This window comes from Teleopsis dalmanni, chromosome X (genome assembly GCF_002237135.1).
Source record: "Teleopsis dalmanni isolate 2A chromosome X, ASM223713v2, whole genome shotgun sequence".
In the NCBI taxonomy this organism is placed as follows: Eukaryota; Metazoa; Arthropoda; class Insecta; order Diptera; family Diopsidae; genus Teleopsis; species Teleopsis dalmanni.
In genome coordinates this window covers 9,838,094-9,855,932 of record NC_051848.1, presented here as the reverse complement: position 1 = coordinate 9,855,932, position 17,839 = coordinate 9,838,094, and the positions used below count along the sequence as shown (strand labels likewise).

The 17,839-nt window shown below is 31.2% G+C and overlaps 2 protein-coding genes across 3 annotated transcripts; one reads left to right on the top strand and one right to left on the bottom strand.

Moving 5' to 3' along the window:
* Positions 1 to 1,676: 1,676 nt before the first annotated feature.
* Positions 1,677 to 4,291, bottom strand: LOC119690205 (UDP-glycosyltransferase UGT5-like). The gene is made up of 4 exons (XM_038105217.1): positions 3,590 to 4,291; positions 3,168 to 3,538; positions 2,464 to 3,102; positions 1,677 to 2,383 (listed from the first exon to the last, which is right to left on the bottom strand). Exons 1-4 carry the CDS (start codon positions 3,866 to 3,868, stop codon positions 2,107 to 2,109), a joined length of 1,566 nt encoding a protein of 521 aa, XP_037961145.1. The 5' UTR covers positions 3,869 to 4,291; the 3' UTR covers positions 1,677 to 2,106.
* A 4,077-nt stretch (positions 4,292 to 8,368) lies between these two features.
* LOC119690204 (transport and Golgi organization protein 1) lies at positions 8,369 to 14,663 on the top strand. Of its 2 annotated transcripts, XM_038105216.1 has the most exons (12): positions 8,369 to 8,514; positions 8,611 to 8,728; positions 8,785 to 11,094; positions 11,167 to 11,597; positions 12,336 to 12,468; positions 12,538 to 12,857; positions 12,921 to 13,064; positions 13,125 to 13,285; positions 13,351 to 13,452; positions 13,527 to 13,732; positions 13,806 to 14,402; positions 14,473 to 14,663. In XM_038105216.1, exons 2-12 carry the CDS (start codon positions 8,620 to 8,622, stop codon positions 14,544 to 14,546), a joined length of 4,587 nt encoding a protein of 1,528 aa, XP_037961144.1. In that variant the 5' UTR covers positions 8,369 to 8,514; positions 8,611 to 8,619; the 3' UTR covers positions 14,547 to 14,663. The 2 variants fall into 2 exon arrangements, with proteins under 2 accessions (XP_037961144.1, XP_037961143.1); XM_038105215.1 differs by having other exon boundaries at positions 8,369 to 8,728.
* Positions 14,664 to 17,839: the final 3,176 nt, after the last annotated feature.

Sequence of the window (17,839 nt, the reverse complement as noted above, 5' to 3'; positions counted from 1 at the left end):
AGTAATATATGAATGTATCGCAAATAACTTGAACATAAAGATTTACATTAAATAAATTAGTTATTAGCTTAAACTACGTATAACGCATTCCTAAATGGTTGCTAAATCGTCTAACACAGATTTGCAGTGATGGCTACACAGAAGGTTAGAACAGTGAAACTTTACTTACTCAATTCTAAGTGGAGATGGTTGCGTATGATCCTATTAATTAGAAGTTACTCTGCTTTGTACAGTATGTAGCATAGATGAAGACTGTCTTTTCAATGTCCACTCAATGTCCGCTGATTGAAGAAGTATTTTGTAAGTCCAGCGGTGTAACTTGACAATTATCTATATTGAAGAAGTATTTTGTAAGTCCAGTAGAGTAACTTGACAATTATCTATAGTTTCTTCAGTGCTAAATATTAAACGCAATCTTTTATAAAAAATCAATAGCTCGCTCTATCTTGCATTCATAGATTTTGAAATAGCTTTCGACTCAATAGACAGGAAATCTATACGCACAGCGTTAAGAAGCATAGGGACGCCTGAAAAAATAGTAAAGTTAATTCGTGTTCAATACCATGAGGCCAGTGCTCGAGTTTTACACAACAGTCATGTTAATGTCAGAGAGTTTTATATCGGTGCATTATTGTTCAAAAAACATGAACGAATTTGTTTCTGCGATCCTCCAACCTATTAAGTGATTTGCATTGGTCCGCGATCTTATCTGGTCTGAATAGCCTTGCTTTGGATAATGCATTTAAGGTATATGATCAGTTCGATTATTGTTGTTATTACATTCTGATTGGTTGCCTATTTTTAGAAAAGCTTGGCAGTTACCAACCATTAGGAATCAAAGAGTGGAAGATAAGATAATGATTAGTAAGAGTTATAATAGACTATATGAAATTGAAAAGAGTATATGTGGTTAGAAACGGAGACTACGTTTAAGCTGGAATCAAGTTCAGAACGCTTTCCACAGCTAAAGAAAGAAGCTACAATTCTATTGGAGTCTATTTATACGATATAAAGCTGTACCGAATGTTCACCTTAGGAATGAAAAGACTTATGTATAACAAGTTACTCTTTAGCAACTGGTTCTGGTTATATTTGAGTATTAGAAATTTTTTAATTATCAATTTCAACTCGTTATATTTTAATTATATATTACTTGTTGCATATCTAAGCAATAGTTATTAATGCAAGCCCCAAGCAGCCATCTGTTATTCTAAGAAATGTGAGTTGCACGCCTATTTAGAATTAAATTATATTCATTGTAACTGCAATATTACAAAAGCGATTATATCGATGTATATGACTAAATTCTTTCATCAGCAATTAAGGTCAGAAATGTTCCCTCCAACTGTTTTACTTACCGATGTAATCCTATTAAGTACACAAGATCGATAGCTTTATTTGCCGGCTAACAAGTCGATCAAATATATATCTTTAAAGCACGAGATTTACACCAATTACCTAACATTGTTGTCAGTATCTATGCTCCTAAATGTGTAGAACATTAGCATATTAATTCTGTTCTTGCTCTCACGTCCTGCTTATGTGCTGTAAATAACTTCCAAAGCAGTTCGGTAGAATACGTAATTTCATCTTTTACTTCTTTGACTTAAGTACATAAAAACTTGTTAAATCACAAAAAAGTTTTTTATTTATTTATATTTGTCATGTGTTTGTTTTTTTCTTTGTAATTAAATAACAATAGTTAAACTGGTACAAGATACATCTTATAAAAATACAAGGTTACATATTTTTAATAAAATATCACATATATTTTGCTAACATTCCACTAACATAGTAAAGGTGGGTAAAACTTGGACATGTAATATGTTATAGTCGGTAGTTTTGATAAATTTGAATGATCACAAAACTGAAAAATAAAAATTCTAAAAAACTACATGTAAGCACACTTGTACACAGGTCCCGTAATAGTCTTTTTAAGGATCGTTCAAATATTTTTAAATTGATGTAGGCAAGTTTGGTTGTGTGAATTAAACGCATATATTAGATCTATGCAAACTAACTGACCAATCAGGATTGTAATGTCCTTTGTCTTTTACTGATTCGTCTTTTAATTTCATAAGGTAAACTATAGAAAAATTATTGTTATTACTCGTTTTTCTTTTTGATAGTTTTACGATTACGAGAGCATATTTTTTGGAAAATAACAATCCAACTATATACAGAAATACTTAAAATCAGAGTAACAAATAAATATATATCCAAGCAGTAATAAGAAAAACGTGGCATATATACAGCTGAAGATTTTGTTAATTGTGCTCCTTTTGTTTTGCTAACATATTCAACCCACCAAATGGCAGTCATTAAAGCAGTTTGTGGCCGATGGTTAAATGATTGCGAAATTTGTTTTGCATTGTCCATGTAACTAAAATAGAAATAAAAAGCAAGAAAATGGTAAAAATATGTTTTTATATCAGTCAATTAAAGTAAGTCAAATGTGCTTACCTTTTTTCCAAAGCCTTTTTTAATGCTCTTATGATACTATTTTCAGTCATGTCTTCGTATTGCAGTACTACACCCATTCCACGTTGTTTCATAGCTGCAGCATTTAGAAACTGGTCACCATACATTGGTGTGGCAACTGTGGGAACACCACAATACGCTGCCTCTGAGCTGCCCATTAAGCCAGCATGTGTCATAAACACTTTCACATTTGGATGGCACAAAATATCCCTCTGTGGCCACCATTTATTAATCAACATATTGTCAGGTTTGTCTTGTAATGTGTCATTTTCCCATTTCCAAATAACTTTCTGCTTTAATCGTTTAACTGCCCTTAATATAGCATCTCTTTTCGACGCAGGTAATGTTTCTGCACGTATCATTGAACCCCAACTAATAAAAATCACACCATGTTCTGCATTGTCAAGAAAACGTTGTAGATCTGCAGAAAGTGGTTTTGATTTTTGTATATGTATACCACCCAATTCAATAACAGATGGTGGAATTGGCTTCACACCGCTTAACGAAAAATGTTGGTTTACAAAGAACAACGAAGTTTCTTTAACCAATTCCGAAACTGATGGCATATCATGCCCAAATTTGTTTTGCAATAATTTGTCGGTAGAGGGTATAGTCACATAACTGAAAGTTTTAAGAAAATTTGAAACTAAATCAATACAAAATTCATTTGAATAATATATTCATACGTATAAAGCAATTTCATTCCATGAAAAGTAATCCAATTGGCTAAACGTTCTGGAAAACTCATTTCTTCAGAAACACCCAAGAATAATGCCGGGATATGTGATGGTATAATTGGACTGCCGGTCCGTTCGTAATGCCATGGCATTAACGCGCAACTGCTTAAGGCAATGACTGGCGCTTTTAGCATATGTGCAACACCCATCATGCAGTCAGTATTGAATTGTTCTATTATTATCACATCATATGGAGTCTTTTGGCGTAGAACCTGACCTAAGGCTTCTGACTTTAATGTGAAGTTACAAGCCTCTTGACCCCATTGATTCAGCATGAAAAACTCTACGAAATGGTTGTAAAAACGTCGATTTTCAAAAAACTGAAAAAGCAACACGTTATTAAAACCTTTATATATATTGTTTATAGATACCTTAAGGTCGACACTGTTGGATAATGTATCAACGCCTGTTAATACGTAATCTGTGTAACGAACTGGTGGGCTTTTATCTGGGAAATGACTAACTACCGTCACATCATGGCCTGCTTCTGCAAGTCCTCGCATTATGGGATGAAAAAAATGAAAATGACTAACGCCGGGATGAGGAAATAAACCCAATATTCTCAATGGATAACGTGCGTCAGTATTAACCAAATAAGTTGATATCAAAAATACGATTGAAAGTAAGACCTTCATTTTCATTGAGCTCATTTTATTGCAGTTTGTAAGTAAAAAAAAATATATAATTTTCTTATGTTAACCTTCCCAACCACAACGTACTTCCGTACGCATTCGTATATTTTTAGGATTTGTTTTTCAATTCGTAGTAAAAAGTGTTATCTGTGGCAAATCTCTAATTTTGCTATTTGGTTTACATAGCATTCATTCTTTTCAACTTCGTCTAAATTGTTTTCAGTTATTATTTTGTCTAATAAAATTATTTATTTGTAACTTTAGGTTTCTCTTTCAAATCTTCGATGTACTTTCACTCAACGAATACTTCATTTTGTTGCACACGTTTCAAATAATCTTTATTGATATTAAGGAAGTATGTTTTTCTTACGACCTCAAATTACATAAACATTAGATTGCATCACATATACATGATTTGTATATTATAGAAATTTTTAAATGTAATTTATATACAGCAACATAAAACATATGCAACAAGTGTGTTATGTAGTGCACACACAGAAATTGTGATTGATGCAATCAATCACGTTTGAGTTGTTAATAGTTCATGTTTATAGTTCGTCATGCAGCTTATGACATTTTCAATTTAAAAATCCACATTTACTCCCGATCTGTCATGTTTTCCTCTAATTTTGTGACCCAATAAAAAATGTTTAGGTTAATTCAATATTTGATAAATTTCAAATTTCAGCAAAAAAATGAACATGGTTGTCTTTAAATTTTCTCATCGTTTTAAGTTATGTGACATAAATAAACAATTAATAATAAAAAATTTTAAATTTTCATATCATGTCAACGATCAAATGGTTGTCGATGTCCTCATTTGTTGTTGCTTTCAATATTAGTCCTTGTACACTTTTGCTTTTCTACGGATTGATGCAAATTCATGTCGACTTGTTCAAAGTATTACCTATTTATTAGTTAGTGCAATCTGGCGGTTATATCAGTTGCTTCAAGAGACTTTAAAAATTAAAATTGCATGTGTTTTTTGGCAAACTATGCTGCTGTTTCTAATATTGCAGTGCATAACTTTTAGAATATACAGTTTGACATAATTTATGTTCAATTTATATACTTCACATTTAAGTCAACTTTGGACTGAATTAACAATACTCCAAACAATTTTAAGCTTATTACTAACTATCCATTTCAAATGAACAATTAACATAAAACTGCATATAAAACACATGCTCTACAAAATTTAAACATTGTAGAAATTTTTTCATATGGTGATTTACAGCTTAAATAGTATAGTACAGTTCAAGACGAAGCTGTCAAAAAAAGCAGTAGCGCTTTTGATAAATATACGAACAGAATGCTATTAATACTTTAAATAGTATTTTAAAGAATAAAAGCTAATAAAACTGTTTTAATAAAAGAATAAATTTCATAAATATATACACCGAATTATTACTCAACAACATAGGCCGTGTGAGAGTTCGATCAAATTCAGGTAAAGTAAATTGAAATTTTCTAGGGTTTTCACATTGAGATATTTATTATTTAAACATCTTATAAAATTTTCAAAATGGTAACATCTAATTTACTTAATTTTTATCTAATTTACCCTACTCGAAATTCTGGTAAATACCAACATTCCCTGCCACACCGGCATATTTTACTATTGCCCTCAATTTACTATCAATTTACATTAACATACACTACGTTTACGCGAGCCTTAAAAGTTGTTTTAAGGCTCTTAAAATCGATTTTAAGATCGCGTAAACACCCTAAATTGAATTTTGCTTAAAAGCACTTTTAGCTTACTAAATGTAGTTTAACATCACTTTTAGTAAGAAATGTCACTTTTAATCTTTGCGTAAACACCTTAAAAGCAGTTTAAGGTTTGAATTGTCAGCTGTTAACAGTAAATAGGTACAAATAATTTGAATTTTATTACAAATAACACTAACCAAATAACTAAAAATATAGAGAAAAAGGAAATGAAAAGAAAAAATTGGATGAAAGAGGAGGAAGAATGTTTAATTAAAATATTTGCAGAAAAACAAATAATTAAATTGTTAGACGGCAAAAAATATAGAAAAAGCCTAATTGCATCCCAGAATCTAAATTAATTAAACTTGTTTATTTTTTATTCTCTATTTGAAAATCTTAACTTTACCGTAATGATAACTATATATTTAAAACATTTTAGTTTAGTTTAAATTAAGTTCATTATTTTCAATTATTTAAATTTGTCATTAAGCACAAATTGTTATAAATATATTATATTATATTGTTATTTATAAAAAAAATTATAAATTAATTAATTTAAAATTGGTTTTTTCTACATTATTTTTTTAATTGCTTCTATGTAGAAGTGGAAATTTTCTCGCCAAGTACGCGCATATATGATCTCGCATAAGTTGTCCGGACGACAAATTTTGTCGATTGTACATATGTTCAGGTTGGGAATATTCAACCCTTCAACGAAAGTATTTTCTGCTGGTGCCATTTTATCCTTAAGTAAATCTACAAGCCTGAAAAATATTTGTCGATTCACTCTAAAATCAACAATCCATTGTTCATCGTCATAGAACTACAGAACTTCAACATCCCACCATTCCGAACTTCTCTTCCTTTTGCTAAAAGTTCTTATTCGTGGTGGAAGCTAAAAACAAAAATGCATTCTAAATATTTTATGAAAAACTTTATAAAAACATTTACATTCATTAAAGCCTCATTAGCGGAACTTATTGCCATTTTATTAAAGAGCTGCAATCGCATTTCTCGTAATTTTGTAAATTTTTTACGAGATGTTTTAAAAATCTGCATTGTTGCTTCATTTTTATTTTCTACAATTTTGGTTATATTTCTTTTTTGCAATAAAAGTAAAACAATTTGTAGTTTTACTCTATTCATTTTAAAAATGTTTAAAATCAACATTTCTGTTTACTGTTAAACAGCTGATTGATTGACAGCTACCTTAAAAGTGCTTTTAATTTTTGTGCGTAAACGCTCTAAGAACAAATTTTAAAATCAGTTTTAAAAGTGATTTTAAGACTCGCGTAAACGTAGTGATAGACAGATTGCAACAGTGATGCCAATCTCACGCGTAGCCAATATAGGTCAGCATGCATTTTGTGTCATACTTGGGTGCATACATGTAGCATCGTCTATATCATGTTTAACTCTCTAGATTAATTTTTAACACTAGACATTTTACCAGATTAACAAAATTATCTTGAAACTAACAGCTGTTTTATGTTATTTGACTATTAAGTGTTTTTAAAATAGTGTACTTAATATGAAAAATTAAATTAAAATAATAACAAAAGCAAAAATGAGGAAAATAATAATAAAAACAGCATTAACTTATCAGCATATGTGCAACTGTCAAATAATATTCGGATTATCCTAAACATGTTTAATTCGGCCACAATATTTAAATAAAAAATGACAGGTTAAATGCAAATCTACATAAGTCTAAACTGAATTTCAAAAATAATATGTAAACGAAAAATATATATGCAAAAGCATTTACAATTAACATTAGGCCTTTTCGGTGGCTCGCAAGTACGGCAAAAAATGCATGTTGGCCTATGTTGGCCACGCGAGTCATTGGCATCACTGTTGCAATCTGTCAAATGTTTTGTTTTGACAAACAGCAAATTTTGTATATGTGCATATAAATCAAATATATTTTTATAAAAATATTATAAAATTAAAATGAACACGGTATTAAAAGGAATGGTAAGAATATTGGAAATTTAAAAATAAAACACTAAGATAAGTAAATTTTTGTAGGTACTGTCGATGTTGGGAGAAGAAAGCAACGTTTTGCAGCGGCCGAGGGATGCAAGTTGTTTCACGGATTTTTTAAATGTTATGAATGCACTCTAGAAAACACTTCGTTTCCTTTGTGGTCCATAGTTTGCGTGTATTTCTATAAAAAAATTTTTTAGAAAAACTTCAAAAATTATGTTTGTTTATTAATTTTACGTATGTAAACTACAAATTAAATGAAATAAAATAAATGTTACTTGGTAATAACTAACATAATAAAAAATTCAATGTGCTTAATACTTACGATTTCTCCATTCTTATTATTTCTTCGTTACTTTTCAAGATTTTTCAAATTTTTGAATTCTGTTTGAATTTTTATGTCCTCAATTTTTGACATTTGATTGCACTATTCGTTGGAATTTTCAATGAAGGTTCACAATAGTTCGCTTATTGCGTTGGTAACATTTTTTTTTTTACTGGCCGATGTGGTTAGCCAGCATAACTATGCTGGCCGAGGTAGAGAAAATAGTGTTGTTGGTTTGCATACATTGCGGCCAGTATAGGCCTGCATAGGCCAACAACTTGCTGTTTTTTGCCGTACTTGCGAGCCACCGAATACGCCTATTATATGAGATCATTAACAAAATTTTGAACTGATTTTAGTTGGTATATTTTTCACAGAAATAAAAATTTTATCAAATAATAAAGTGACATCTGCATTTTATGTTCTATAAACAATATTTTATATTAGTTTTTTATGGAAAATCAGTTTTTTTTGTTTGTATAATATTAAAATTGCAATCATTTAATAATTTTATATATATAACGTTCAGATAATATCGTTTCGAATGTCATATTTACGTATGGCAGGCTGGCATCTTTTATCGAAAAAAATGCAACCCTGGCTGTCATCCAAAAATTAATATCGGCATATTGTGGTATGATGTGGCATGAAGCTAGTGTTCCATTACTTGTTTTTTTTATTAATTTAACGTAAAGAAAAGAAGTGAAGTAATTTTTGTTTTTTTGTTTAGAGATGCAAGATGCCGAACATGTATAAATATATTTATCTAATAATTGTAATAGCTATAGCAATAAGATACAATTATGCTTTGTCAGACGAAAGGCTTTGTGCTGACCCAGACTGTAAAAGTAAGTGTATTGATACATATGTGACAGTTCATTCTTACCATGAACCAATATTTTAGCCATAATTTCACGGGGTAAAGCTAAACTGAAGTACATGGCAGGGGCCAAAGGAATGGTTTCATTTAACATACATTCAGATATTCGCGTAATGTCAAAGAGCGCAGGATCTGATAAATCTTTATGGGGAATAGAAGTGAATGGTCGACAAGGGTATGCGCCCAAAAATTATATATTGGAGAGTACTGTTTATGTCGCAGATCAGGATTTGAAGTATGTAGTGCCAGTAACTAAATCTGATGATGTGAATTTAAAAATATCAGAAAATGTTGATACAAAACAGTATATTGATTCCACTACAACAGCTCCCCTAGAGCAGCAAGTATCTAGCAAATCAGATGATGTTGCAAATACAGTAATTAATTTCAATGCGGATAGCAAACCACAAGTAGCAACACCTGTACAAGCAAATTCTGTGCAAAATCCAAATGAGCAATTAGTCGAAAAATTTGATCCAATCAGAACAGAAGACCAAACAATTAGTAAAGAGCAAAAAAATGTTTTGGACAATGTTAAAGAAGATGGCGTAATTGTGAATAGCGCTGAAGAACAAAAAATTATTGTAGAGAATGCAAACAAAGATCATAGCCTTAAAGATGTTAATCCTGTGCAATTAAATTCTAACACTATCGTAAACAGTACAATTTCTGAGGAGAACCAACAATCAATCGAAGAACCAAAGGCTGAATTAAAAATAAATGAAACATCTGTGCCTAATTTAACAAACAATAATGTAAATGTATCTTTTAATACCAACACAAATAGTCTGAATTTTACTGATAGTGGCAAAGAAACTTCAATATTAAATAATACAGAAACAATTGATCACCTTCACAATATTCAAACGAAAGAAAATGAAATTTTTGATAATTTAAAAGAAACAATTAATGCAGTAGATGCTGCAAAAGTAGTAATCGATAATAGTTTGGAAGAAAATATCTTGGTGAAAGCAGAAAATATCAACTCAGTTGAGAATAAACCAGACAGATTAAATGAAGATACCAGTTTGACACATGAAGGCATTATTAATTTACCGAATGAACTTGTTAAAGATGAACTTTTAAGCAACGTAGCAGAAGCACCGATAGAAACAAATGGCGTGCTTCAGAATGTAAATCATTCAGAAAACATTACGGTTGAACAGACTTCAAAAAATAACTTAAATATAGACAAGTTGGGTATTATTAATTCTAATATAAATATTAGCATTGCAACCGAAACTAGTTTAAATAATGATCCACTAACCAAAGAAGCGAGTCTTTCGAACGATACATTAAGTAGCGAAAATATTGAGAAAGTTTTTGAACATATTACCGAAAACATATTAAATGTTGAAGCTGAAAGCACCGATAACTTAATTCATTCCGATTCAAAAACCATTCTTTCCGATGCAACTAGTAATAGTGTAGAACAGCCCAGTACCGGCGAAAACTTAAATAATGTCACTGATAAGAATACAGTACTCAGTGCGCCTAATATAACAGAAAATACTCTTAGTGAAAATAAAAATGAAAATAGTGAAATAGGTGTAGATTCTAACGAACAAGGCAATTTTGAAGTTAAATATGAAATTAATAAGGAAGTTGTTCAAAGTATAACAACGCAAAATGCAATTAATGAAATTTATGGCGATGCACCTAATACTACACCAACATTGGAAGATTTTTATGAAGCCAATACAAAAACAGTAGATTTTAATACTGAAGTTCCTAGCTTGTCTCCAGAAGTGTTAAATAAGTATGAAGAATCAACTACAGAAATTCCTGCGCATCAAAATATTGATCAAAATGTGCACGAATACATGAATGCAAATAACCAATATAGCTCAGAAGTTATAAATACGAGCGAAGAAAAATTAGTTCAGTCTTCCAGTGAAACATTTGAGAAACAGACAGACCACAATTTAGATCATGCACCTCATCCCAAAGAATATCAAGTTGTTTCGCCACCAAATGAAATTGAAGAACTGATTCCTGAATCGGTAGAAACAGTTGACAGCACTCCGATTGAAGTTTCTACAAACCTAAATAGTAACGAGAATAACTTACTTAAAAATGATTTATCAAATGAAAGACAAATTTACTCTTCGGACCCAATTTCATCAACTTCAAATCCAAAGCATGATTCAAATTCATTCAATTCAAAAAATCTGGATGATGTGGAATATATTCGTGAGAAAGGACTTTTTGCAACTATACTCAGTACTGTGAATGGTTTAATTTCAAATAATAAACGAGACAAAAAGTTAGCATACAAAAATAGGGAAAGTGAGGAATCACGTCGAAATGTATGGTCGGAAAAGAAATATCATGGTAAATTTTTCAGTTAGCATTTTATTATACAAATATATAATAATTGCTTCAAACAAATTATTTTAATTACAGACAATAGTCCACACGCAGGAGAACAATACCATTTTGCTGCAGAGGGCGGTTGTGATATTTTCAAAACACAGTCAGATAATATTTTTGATATGTTTATTATAAAGTTATTAGAGGCAAGTCAAATGTTGGTATGTCTTGCAATAACAGCTGCTTCCACTCTTCTGTTTCTATTTGGTTATTACTGTTTTTGCAACAGCAGTCAAGAAGGTGCTTTGCTATCTAAACTGAATCTATTAGAGCGAAGTTTATTAGCCTTTAATACGGAGAATGACATTTTAAAAGATGACCTCAAGATTACACGAAACAAATTGCTTAGTATACAAGATAATTCATTTGGAGCCAATGATATGGTGATATCATTAAAAACTGAATTAGATGATCTGCGGATTGAAAAGAGTAATCTGTATGATCAGGTTGCACGACTAGAAGAGGTGAGAAATAATATTTTCTGATTCTAATATGTATACTATTTCAAATTTGACATATTAATAATTTTCTATATAAATATGTTATAAACCTTGGGTGTATATGTGTAAAATGTAACTTTTTGGTTGTAGAATTGAGTAGAATATGGTTTTCAAAAAGGATTAAAAATTTAAAATAAAGAAACATTGTTACCTTGATGCAAAGCGGTCACGAAGCTATTGTGTTCTTATATGTGTGTGCAACATGTGATTCAGGTTACGTGTAAAAAATCCAATTAAAAATGAAACATTGGTGATGCCAAATATATAAGCTTATACGTATATACGCTTTCCGATTTTATCTAACCGTCAATCAGAGTTTAAGCTGTGAATTAACAAATTCTACACAAAATTCTGCGTCGTAGAATTGGATGACTCGATCGCTATTAACATTTGACAGTGTACCTATAACCAACTTAGCTCACATTTTATGTTTACAGGATAAAGTCTCTGTATATATAATAGTATTTCTCTTGACCTCAATTCTATTGCTTATAAAAATATCCTACGTTTCCCATGTACTGGTCGGTTTTAAACCGACAGGTTTTTTGTGGAAGTATGGTTTTACTGATTCGCTTCACTCCTTTTAAACGTAAACTCCCACAATACTTTGTGTTCAATTGATTTGTACTTCCGTCTAATACAGTGATATAGAAATTCAATAATATTCTTCTTAACTTGTTTTTTTTTGTTTGATGAAAATAGGAATTGGAACGTGCAACAGAAGACGGCTTAGAATTAAATAAAATCGTATCGGAGTTATTGAGTAATCAGACTGGTGATGAGTCCATAATAAGCAGTGTGGAGGAATTGCAGAAACAACTTAATGAACAACAAGGTATGTGCTTATTTTGTTCTAAAATTTATATATATGTCTATATCCGCTGCTTATTAAATATTTTCACAGATACTATTTGTGAAATAAATAAGAAACTTGGAGAGAAAAGCCGTGAAAATAGTGAACTGCAGTTAATGATTGTAGAGCAGAACACACGTTTCAGTTCTCAACTGGGGACATTACAAGAGGACAATGATGAATTAGAGGCAGAAAAAACGAGTCTGCAAACTCGCGTTGAAAGCTTAAAAAAAGAGTTTGAAGAGGACATCACCAAAGCGTTGGAAGGAAAAAATCTTGAAATTAAACGTATGCAAAGTGAAATATCTGAGTGGGCAATTAAACACGAGGAATCCAATATGAAGCTACAGACAAGTTTGGCAAAAATTGAGGTTGGTTACATTAATGAGTTATAATTTTATACATATTATAATAAACCTAAAAAATCAATTAAGGCTCTGGAAGAGTGCCTAAAATCCTTTAAAAAGAATCCCGGTACGAACATGAGTGAAGTTATGGATTTTGTCAACATTAGAGCAGAACTTTTAAGCATTCAAAAGCAGAATACAAAACTTACAGAACGCTTTGAATCTGAAAGGGTATTTACGAAATTTATTTCTTTTTAATACTTTTATTTTAAATTTAAATAAAAAATTTAGGATAATAAACAGCTTTTAGAAACTCAGTATAAAATTGCACTTGAAGATCTTGAAAGACTGAAGCAAAACTTTCACCAATCAGAAAAAGACAAACTGGAAGCTCAGACACGTCTTGAAGTGTTGTCAAATTACTTTAGAGATAAAGAAACGCAATTGCAAAAGTAAAAAAGAATGCACTTTTATAAATGAATACTTTATTAAAAATATATAAATTTTTTTCGTTAAGGGAGTTGAGTTTGAAGGAAGCAGTATGGCTTAAGCAACAAGGTGAAACCACGAGTACTGTAGACAGATTAACTACAATGCAGGAGGAAATTCAGTCTTTAAGGTAAATAAATAAATAAAATATTTCGTTTCTTATTATGTCAGATTGAAAGATAACGCGAAAAAATTTTTAATTAGGTCTCAAAATGATTCACTACGTGCAGAAATTGAGGCTCAAATGGCTGCATACAAAGCTCAAACTGGCACTTTGGAAAATCGCGCTCATGAGACTTGGTTGGCCGCTCGACAATCAGAAAGAAAATATGAAGAGGCACGTGCTGAAGCAGTTGCTTTAAGACGAAAGCTTACAGCAATTGCTACAAGTAATGTTAATGAATCAATTTGTAAGTATATATTTATAGTATGAATAAGATTATTCTGTCTATTATTTATTAATAAAAATAATATATATTACAGCAGGTGGTAATCTACCAAATGACTTAAATAATGCTCCTTCTCCAATCCATTTGGAAGCTCCAAGTTCTCCTTTACTTGGTCGATTGCCACCACCACCATTCCTTCCACCACCATTTCTTGGTCCACCACCACCATTTATGAGTATGCCACCACCCTTTGTTCAACCTGGTGAAATGCGCCCAGCGCCATTAGGACGGTTAATGTCTCCTCCACCACCACCATCAGGAAGTCCTCAACATCAACAACACCATGGCCAAATACGTTTCGGTCGTTATACTCCGGAACATTTAATGTATGATAATTACTATGATAACGAAGATGATACAGAAATAATGCATAGAAGGCGGCGTCGAAGTTGGCATCGTGATTCATATTCACCTGTTCGTACATATCGATCGAATTCACCAAATGATAGTCGTTATAATTATACCACCGATCGCGATCTTCTATCTAGTTACGACACAGAGACTGATTTTAGTCCACCACCAAGTCCGAGAGATCGCCGTTCTCGAGGCTCACCTACAGGGAGCTATAAAGCGTACTCACCACAGCAAAACGTATCGACGGAACTCCACAGTGATAGAAAACCACATAAAAGTACTGCATCCTAAGATTTTTTTATTAATTTAGTTATGTATTAAATATCTAAATTGTTCTAATTTTTAAGGTACCATGAGTTCAAGTTCGGAAAAATCATTCAATTCTTCACATAACGAAAGAAAATGCAAATCAATGGTTTAACCGGATTGTGTTCCTTGATAATTTTAAATTATTGCAAAAGTCAACAACAGCTTTACGTTTTAGTTAATTAATGTAGTTTAATTAAGTTATGAAAATAAAACGCAACTCAAACCATAATCAGGATTCTGTTTCTCCTTTTAATGTATATCTTTTCGATCATTACAGCTGATATCTTCCATGCACCGTATATACCTCTTTAGCTTCCTTTCTACAAAAATGCGTAATCTTGACTTAAGAGATGAGCGCCACTTGATCGGTCGCATTTCATGGACAGCTACATATTCGGACGTGATTTCGACTATTTTTGTAAAGTTATGCAATTGATTTTTGACTACGTAAGGCTGAGGTAGTAAGGAGAGGCTAAACTAAAGTTTCTTAAATTTTTCGCTCAATTTTCTATTCTCATCACCTAATATTATTTTAATTCATATCTATACTATTTCTATCTATTGCTACTCACTAACATAGTGGTTTATGACAGGCGTCATTTTAGTACCTTTTGGTAACAATAACTACAACAGGTTCCGTGATCGTCCGGGTCTACATCCCGGGTCTACATACATTCAATATATTATATATTTATGTATTTTTCTGCTTCAATGATTGTAATCGGAGATGAAGCAACTTCGATGTCTAACAGATCGTTTTTACACTGGTCTGACAAATGTAAGAAGGACAGACTTGTAGGATTTTCTAAACTTTGGAAAACCAATTAGTTTATCAAGGAAAGCACACTCAGTCATAAGGGAAAAATGATAAGTTTAGCTTGCCTGCCCTGGGAAATTTAAGGATAATTGATATCTCGAGTAAAAGTGTTGATATTTATAATACACGCTCCCTCTTAACCTTTTGTGATTATATGATAAACATCGAGTTCATCGTTAGATTAGGTTCGGATTCAGACTGTTCAGAAGTATGAATATAACAGTTTTAGGTCCGGAAATAATATCGATATTTTCATCAAAGGTATTGATCAGAGGCAATTCATGTAGTTTACTGGGACATTTAGGAAGGTGAAATCTTCTTGTTGTTATAGTTTGGGTGATATTCCCTTTTTTGAGGAAATTTGCTTGATTTACTGTACTCAATAATGCTGACATATGAATGGAAAAATGAGCAACATTTTGTCATATATGACGCGTGGATCTGAGAAGGAGCCTTAGCATTTTTTAGTTAGATAAGTCACCAAGAGGTATACAAAGAACACTAATAGAGCAGATGTGATGCATATTTTTCAAACTCTTCAAAACTGCGACATTGATTATTGAAATGTAAGTCTAATCTTGTTCCGCTATATTCTTATTTGAAAATGAATAACTAGACTTTATATCCAACTTGCAATTGTGACGTTGATTTTTGAAGTGGAAGTCGATTTTTTCTTCTTGTCTCATTGTAGGCACTATGGTTCCTATTTCAAGTCTCAATTTATTGCGTTATACGTTTTGATTTCACGCTTAGTTTTTCGATTTTAGGTTTCAAGTATAGAAAACTTTAACTCAATTTGTTTGAAGAAATGTGAAAACACCACAAATATTATTAATTTACAATATTTTTTATTATATTTTATATAATATTTTGATTACTAGTTTATTTTTATTTAATAAAAATATGCGAATTGTCGCATATGTTTTATCGAGACCAGTCAATTAATTGCCACTTTAAATATTATTTGAATAAAGTTATACAATAACATTTAGTTAATAATTGTCTGGAATCCATGCTCAGGCTGAAAATGGGTTCTTATTGCTTAAAGCTATGTAGATAGAAGTCCATATACCTGGCAACTCAGTCAACATTACACGCATATCGCTCTAACTTTGGATTAAATCGGGTGTGTATTAACATCTAAACAATATTGACCAAAGAAATATGAATTTTAAACGATTTTTTATAAATCTTCCTTGTGCTTTCCTTGTGTAATTTTTTTAGCAATTTTTTTTAAAAAAATCCCGCTTTTCTCGCTATTCCGTCGACTGGAGTTTTATTTTTAGTTATTTATTAAGATCCAATTTTCTGCCACTGAAGTTTATAAGATATCCTCCCAGTAAACCTCCTATCTGCTTCGTATATGAATATATATTAATTTTCTAGGAATTAGTATGGATATTATTCCCTAGGAATTAGTATATATTGCTTTAAAAAATATTTATTATTGATCTCCCACATATAACAATTTTTCATGGATATTATATACGTATTAATCAGCCTTAAATTATGCTATATTATAAATACCTAATCTACGTCACACCTACGAGTAGTTTAATCGGCTCGGCTATACAAGAGAGATCAATACTTAAAATGCTTTGTTGAAGACATTATCATAAGACAATTGTACCGTCATTATTAAAATTATTATTATATATACCAGTATACATAAAACTCAATATGCCAAAGTAAAGGGTAATATGAGTCCTTGACCTTGACTGCTAGGACAGTCAGACGGACATGAGGTTGTATTATAGGTGAAGTTTCACATTAGTTATGGTTATTAAAACGAAAGTGCTTTCATCTACTTTCAAATGTGGTATTCGTTTATGTACTAATAAATGGAATAAGGATGATTTTTCTTTTTGTTTTCTCTTAATGTATTTGTGCTTTGACTCTACTTAGGTCTGAGTGGTTAAATATCGCGAAAAAACAATAATTTATATAGTTTCCTTTCTATAAATAGATGTGAGTTATGCAGTGTAGAGTATTACATAAAACAAGGTAGACACTGATACCAGCCATTCATGTCGTCAGACAAATAATTTTTCCTTTCTCCATAATACAACCTAGTTTATATAACAGAAAAAAATCCTTCAAGATGTTAATTTGTAATTCTTTGTAAATAGGTGACACCTCTTGCTACAGATTTGATACATCTATTGAGTACATTAAGTATTGGGTCTATGTTTGCTTTTATTTCTAGCTAAGGAACATTTTCATTAAAAAACATATTGTTCAATACCTCATTCAATACCCACCCACTAACATGGTAATAGAAATGTACCCTATGGAGTTGGTGAAGACTGTTATAAACAATTGCTATACATGATAAAAGTTATGAGATTATGCTATATGTATGTATGTATATATCTAAGTATATACAACAGGGTTTGTACATATGTGTATACAAGTATATTTATTTATGCTAAATATATGATTGATACAAGTGGTTGCCACCAAATGTTACTCATAGAATTCTAGATCCTTAGGGATATCTGTTAGAGATGTAGTTAGGAGAGCAGTAATCCTGTTGTGCTCTCCCAGCACGTTGGTTCATTAATAATAATTGTAAATATGTGTAAATA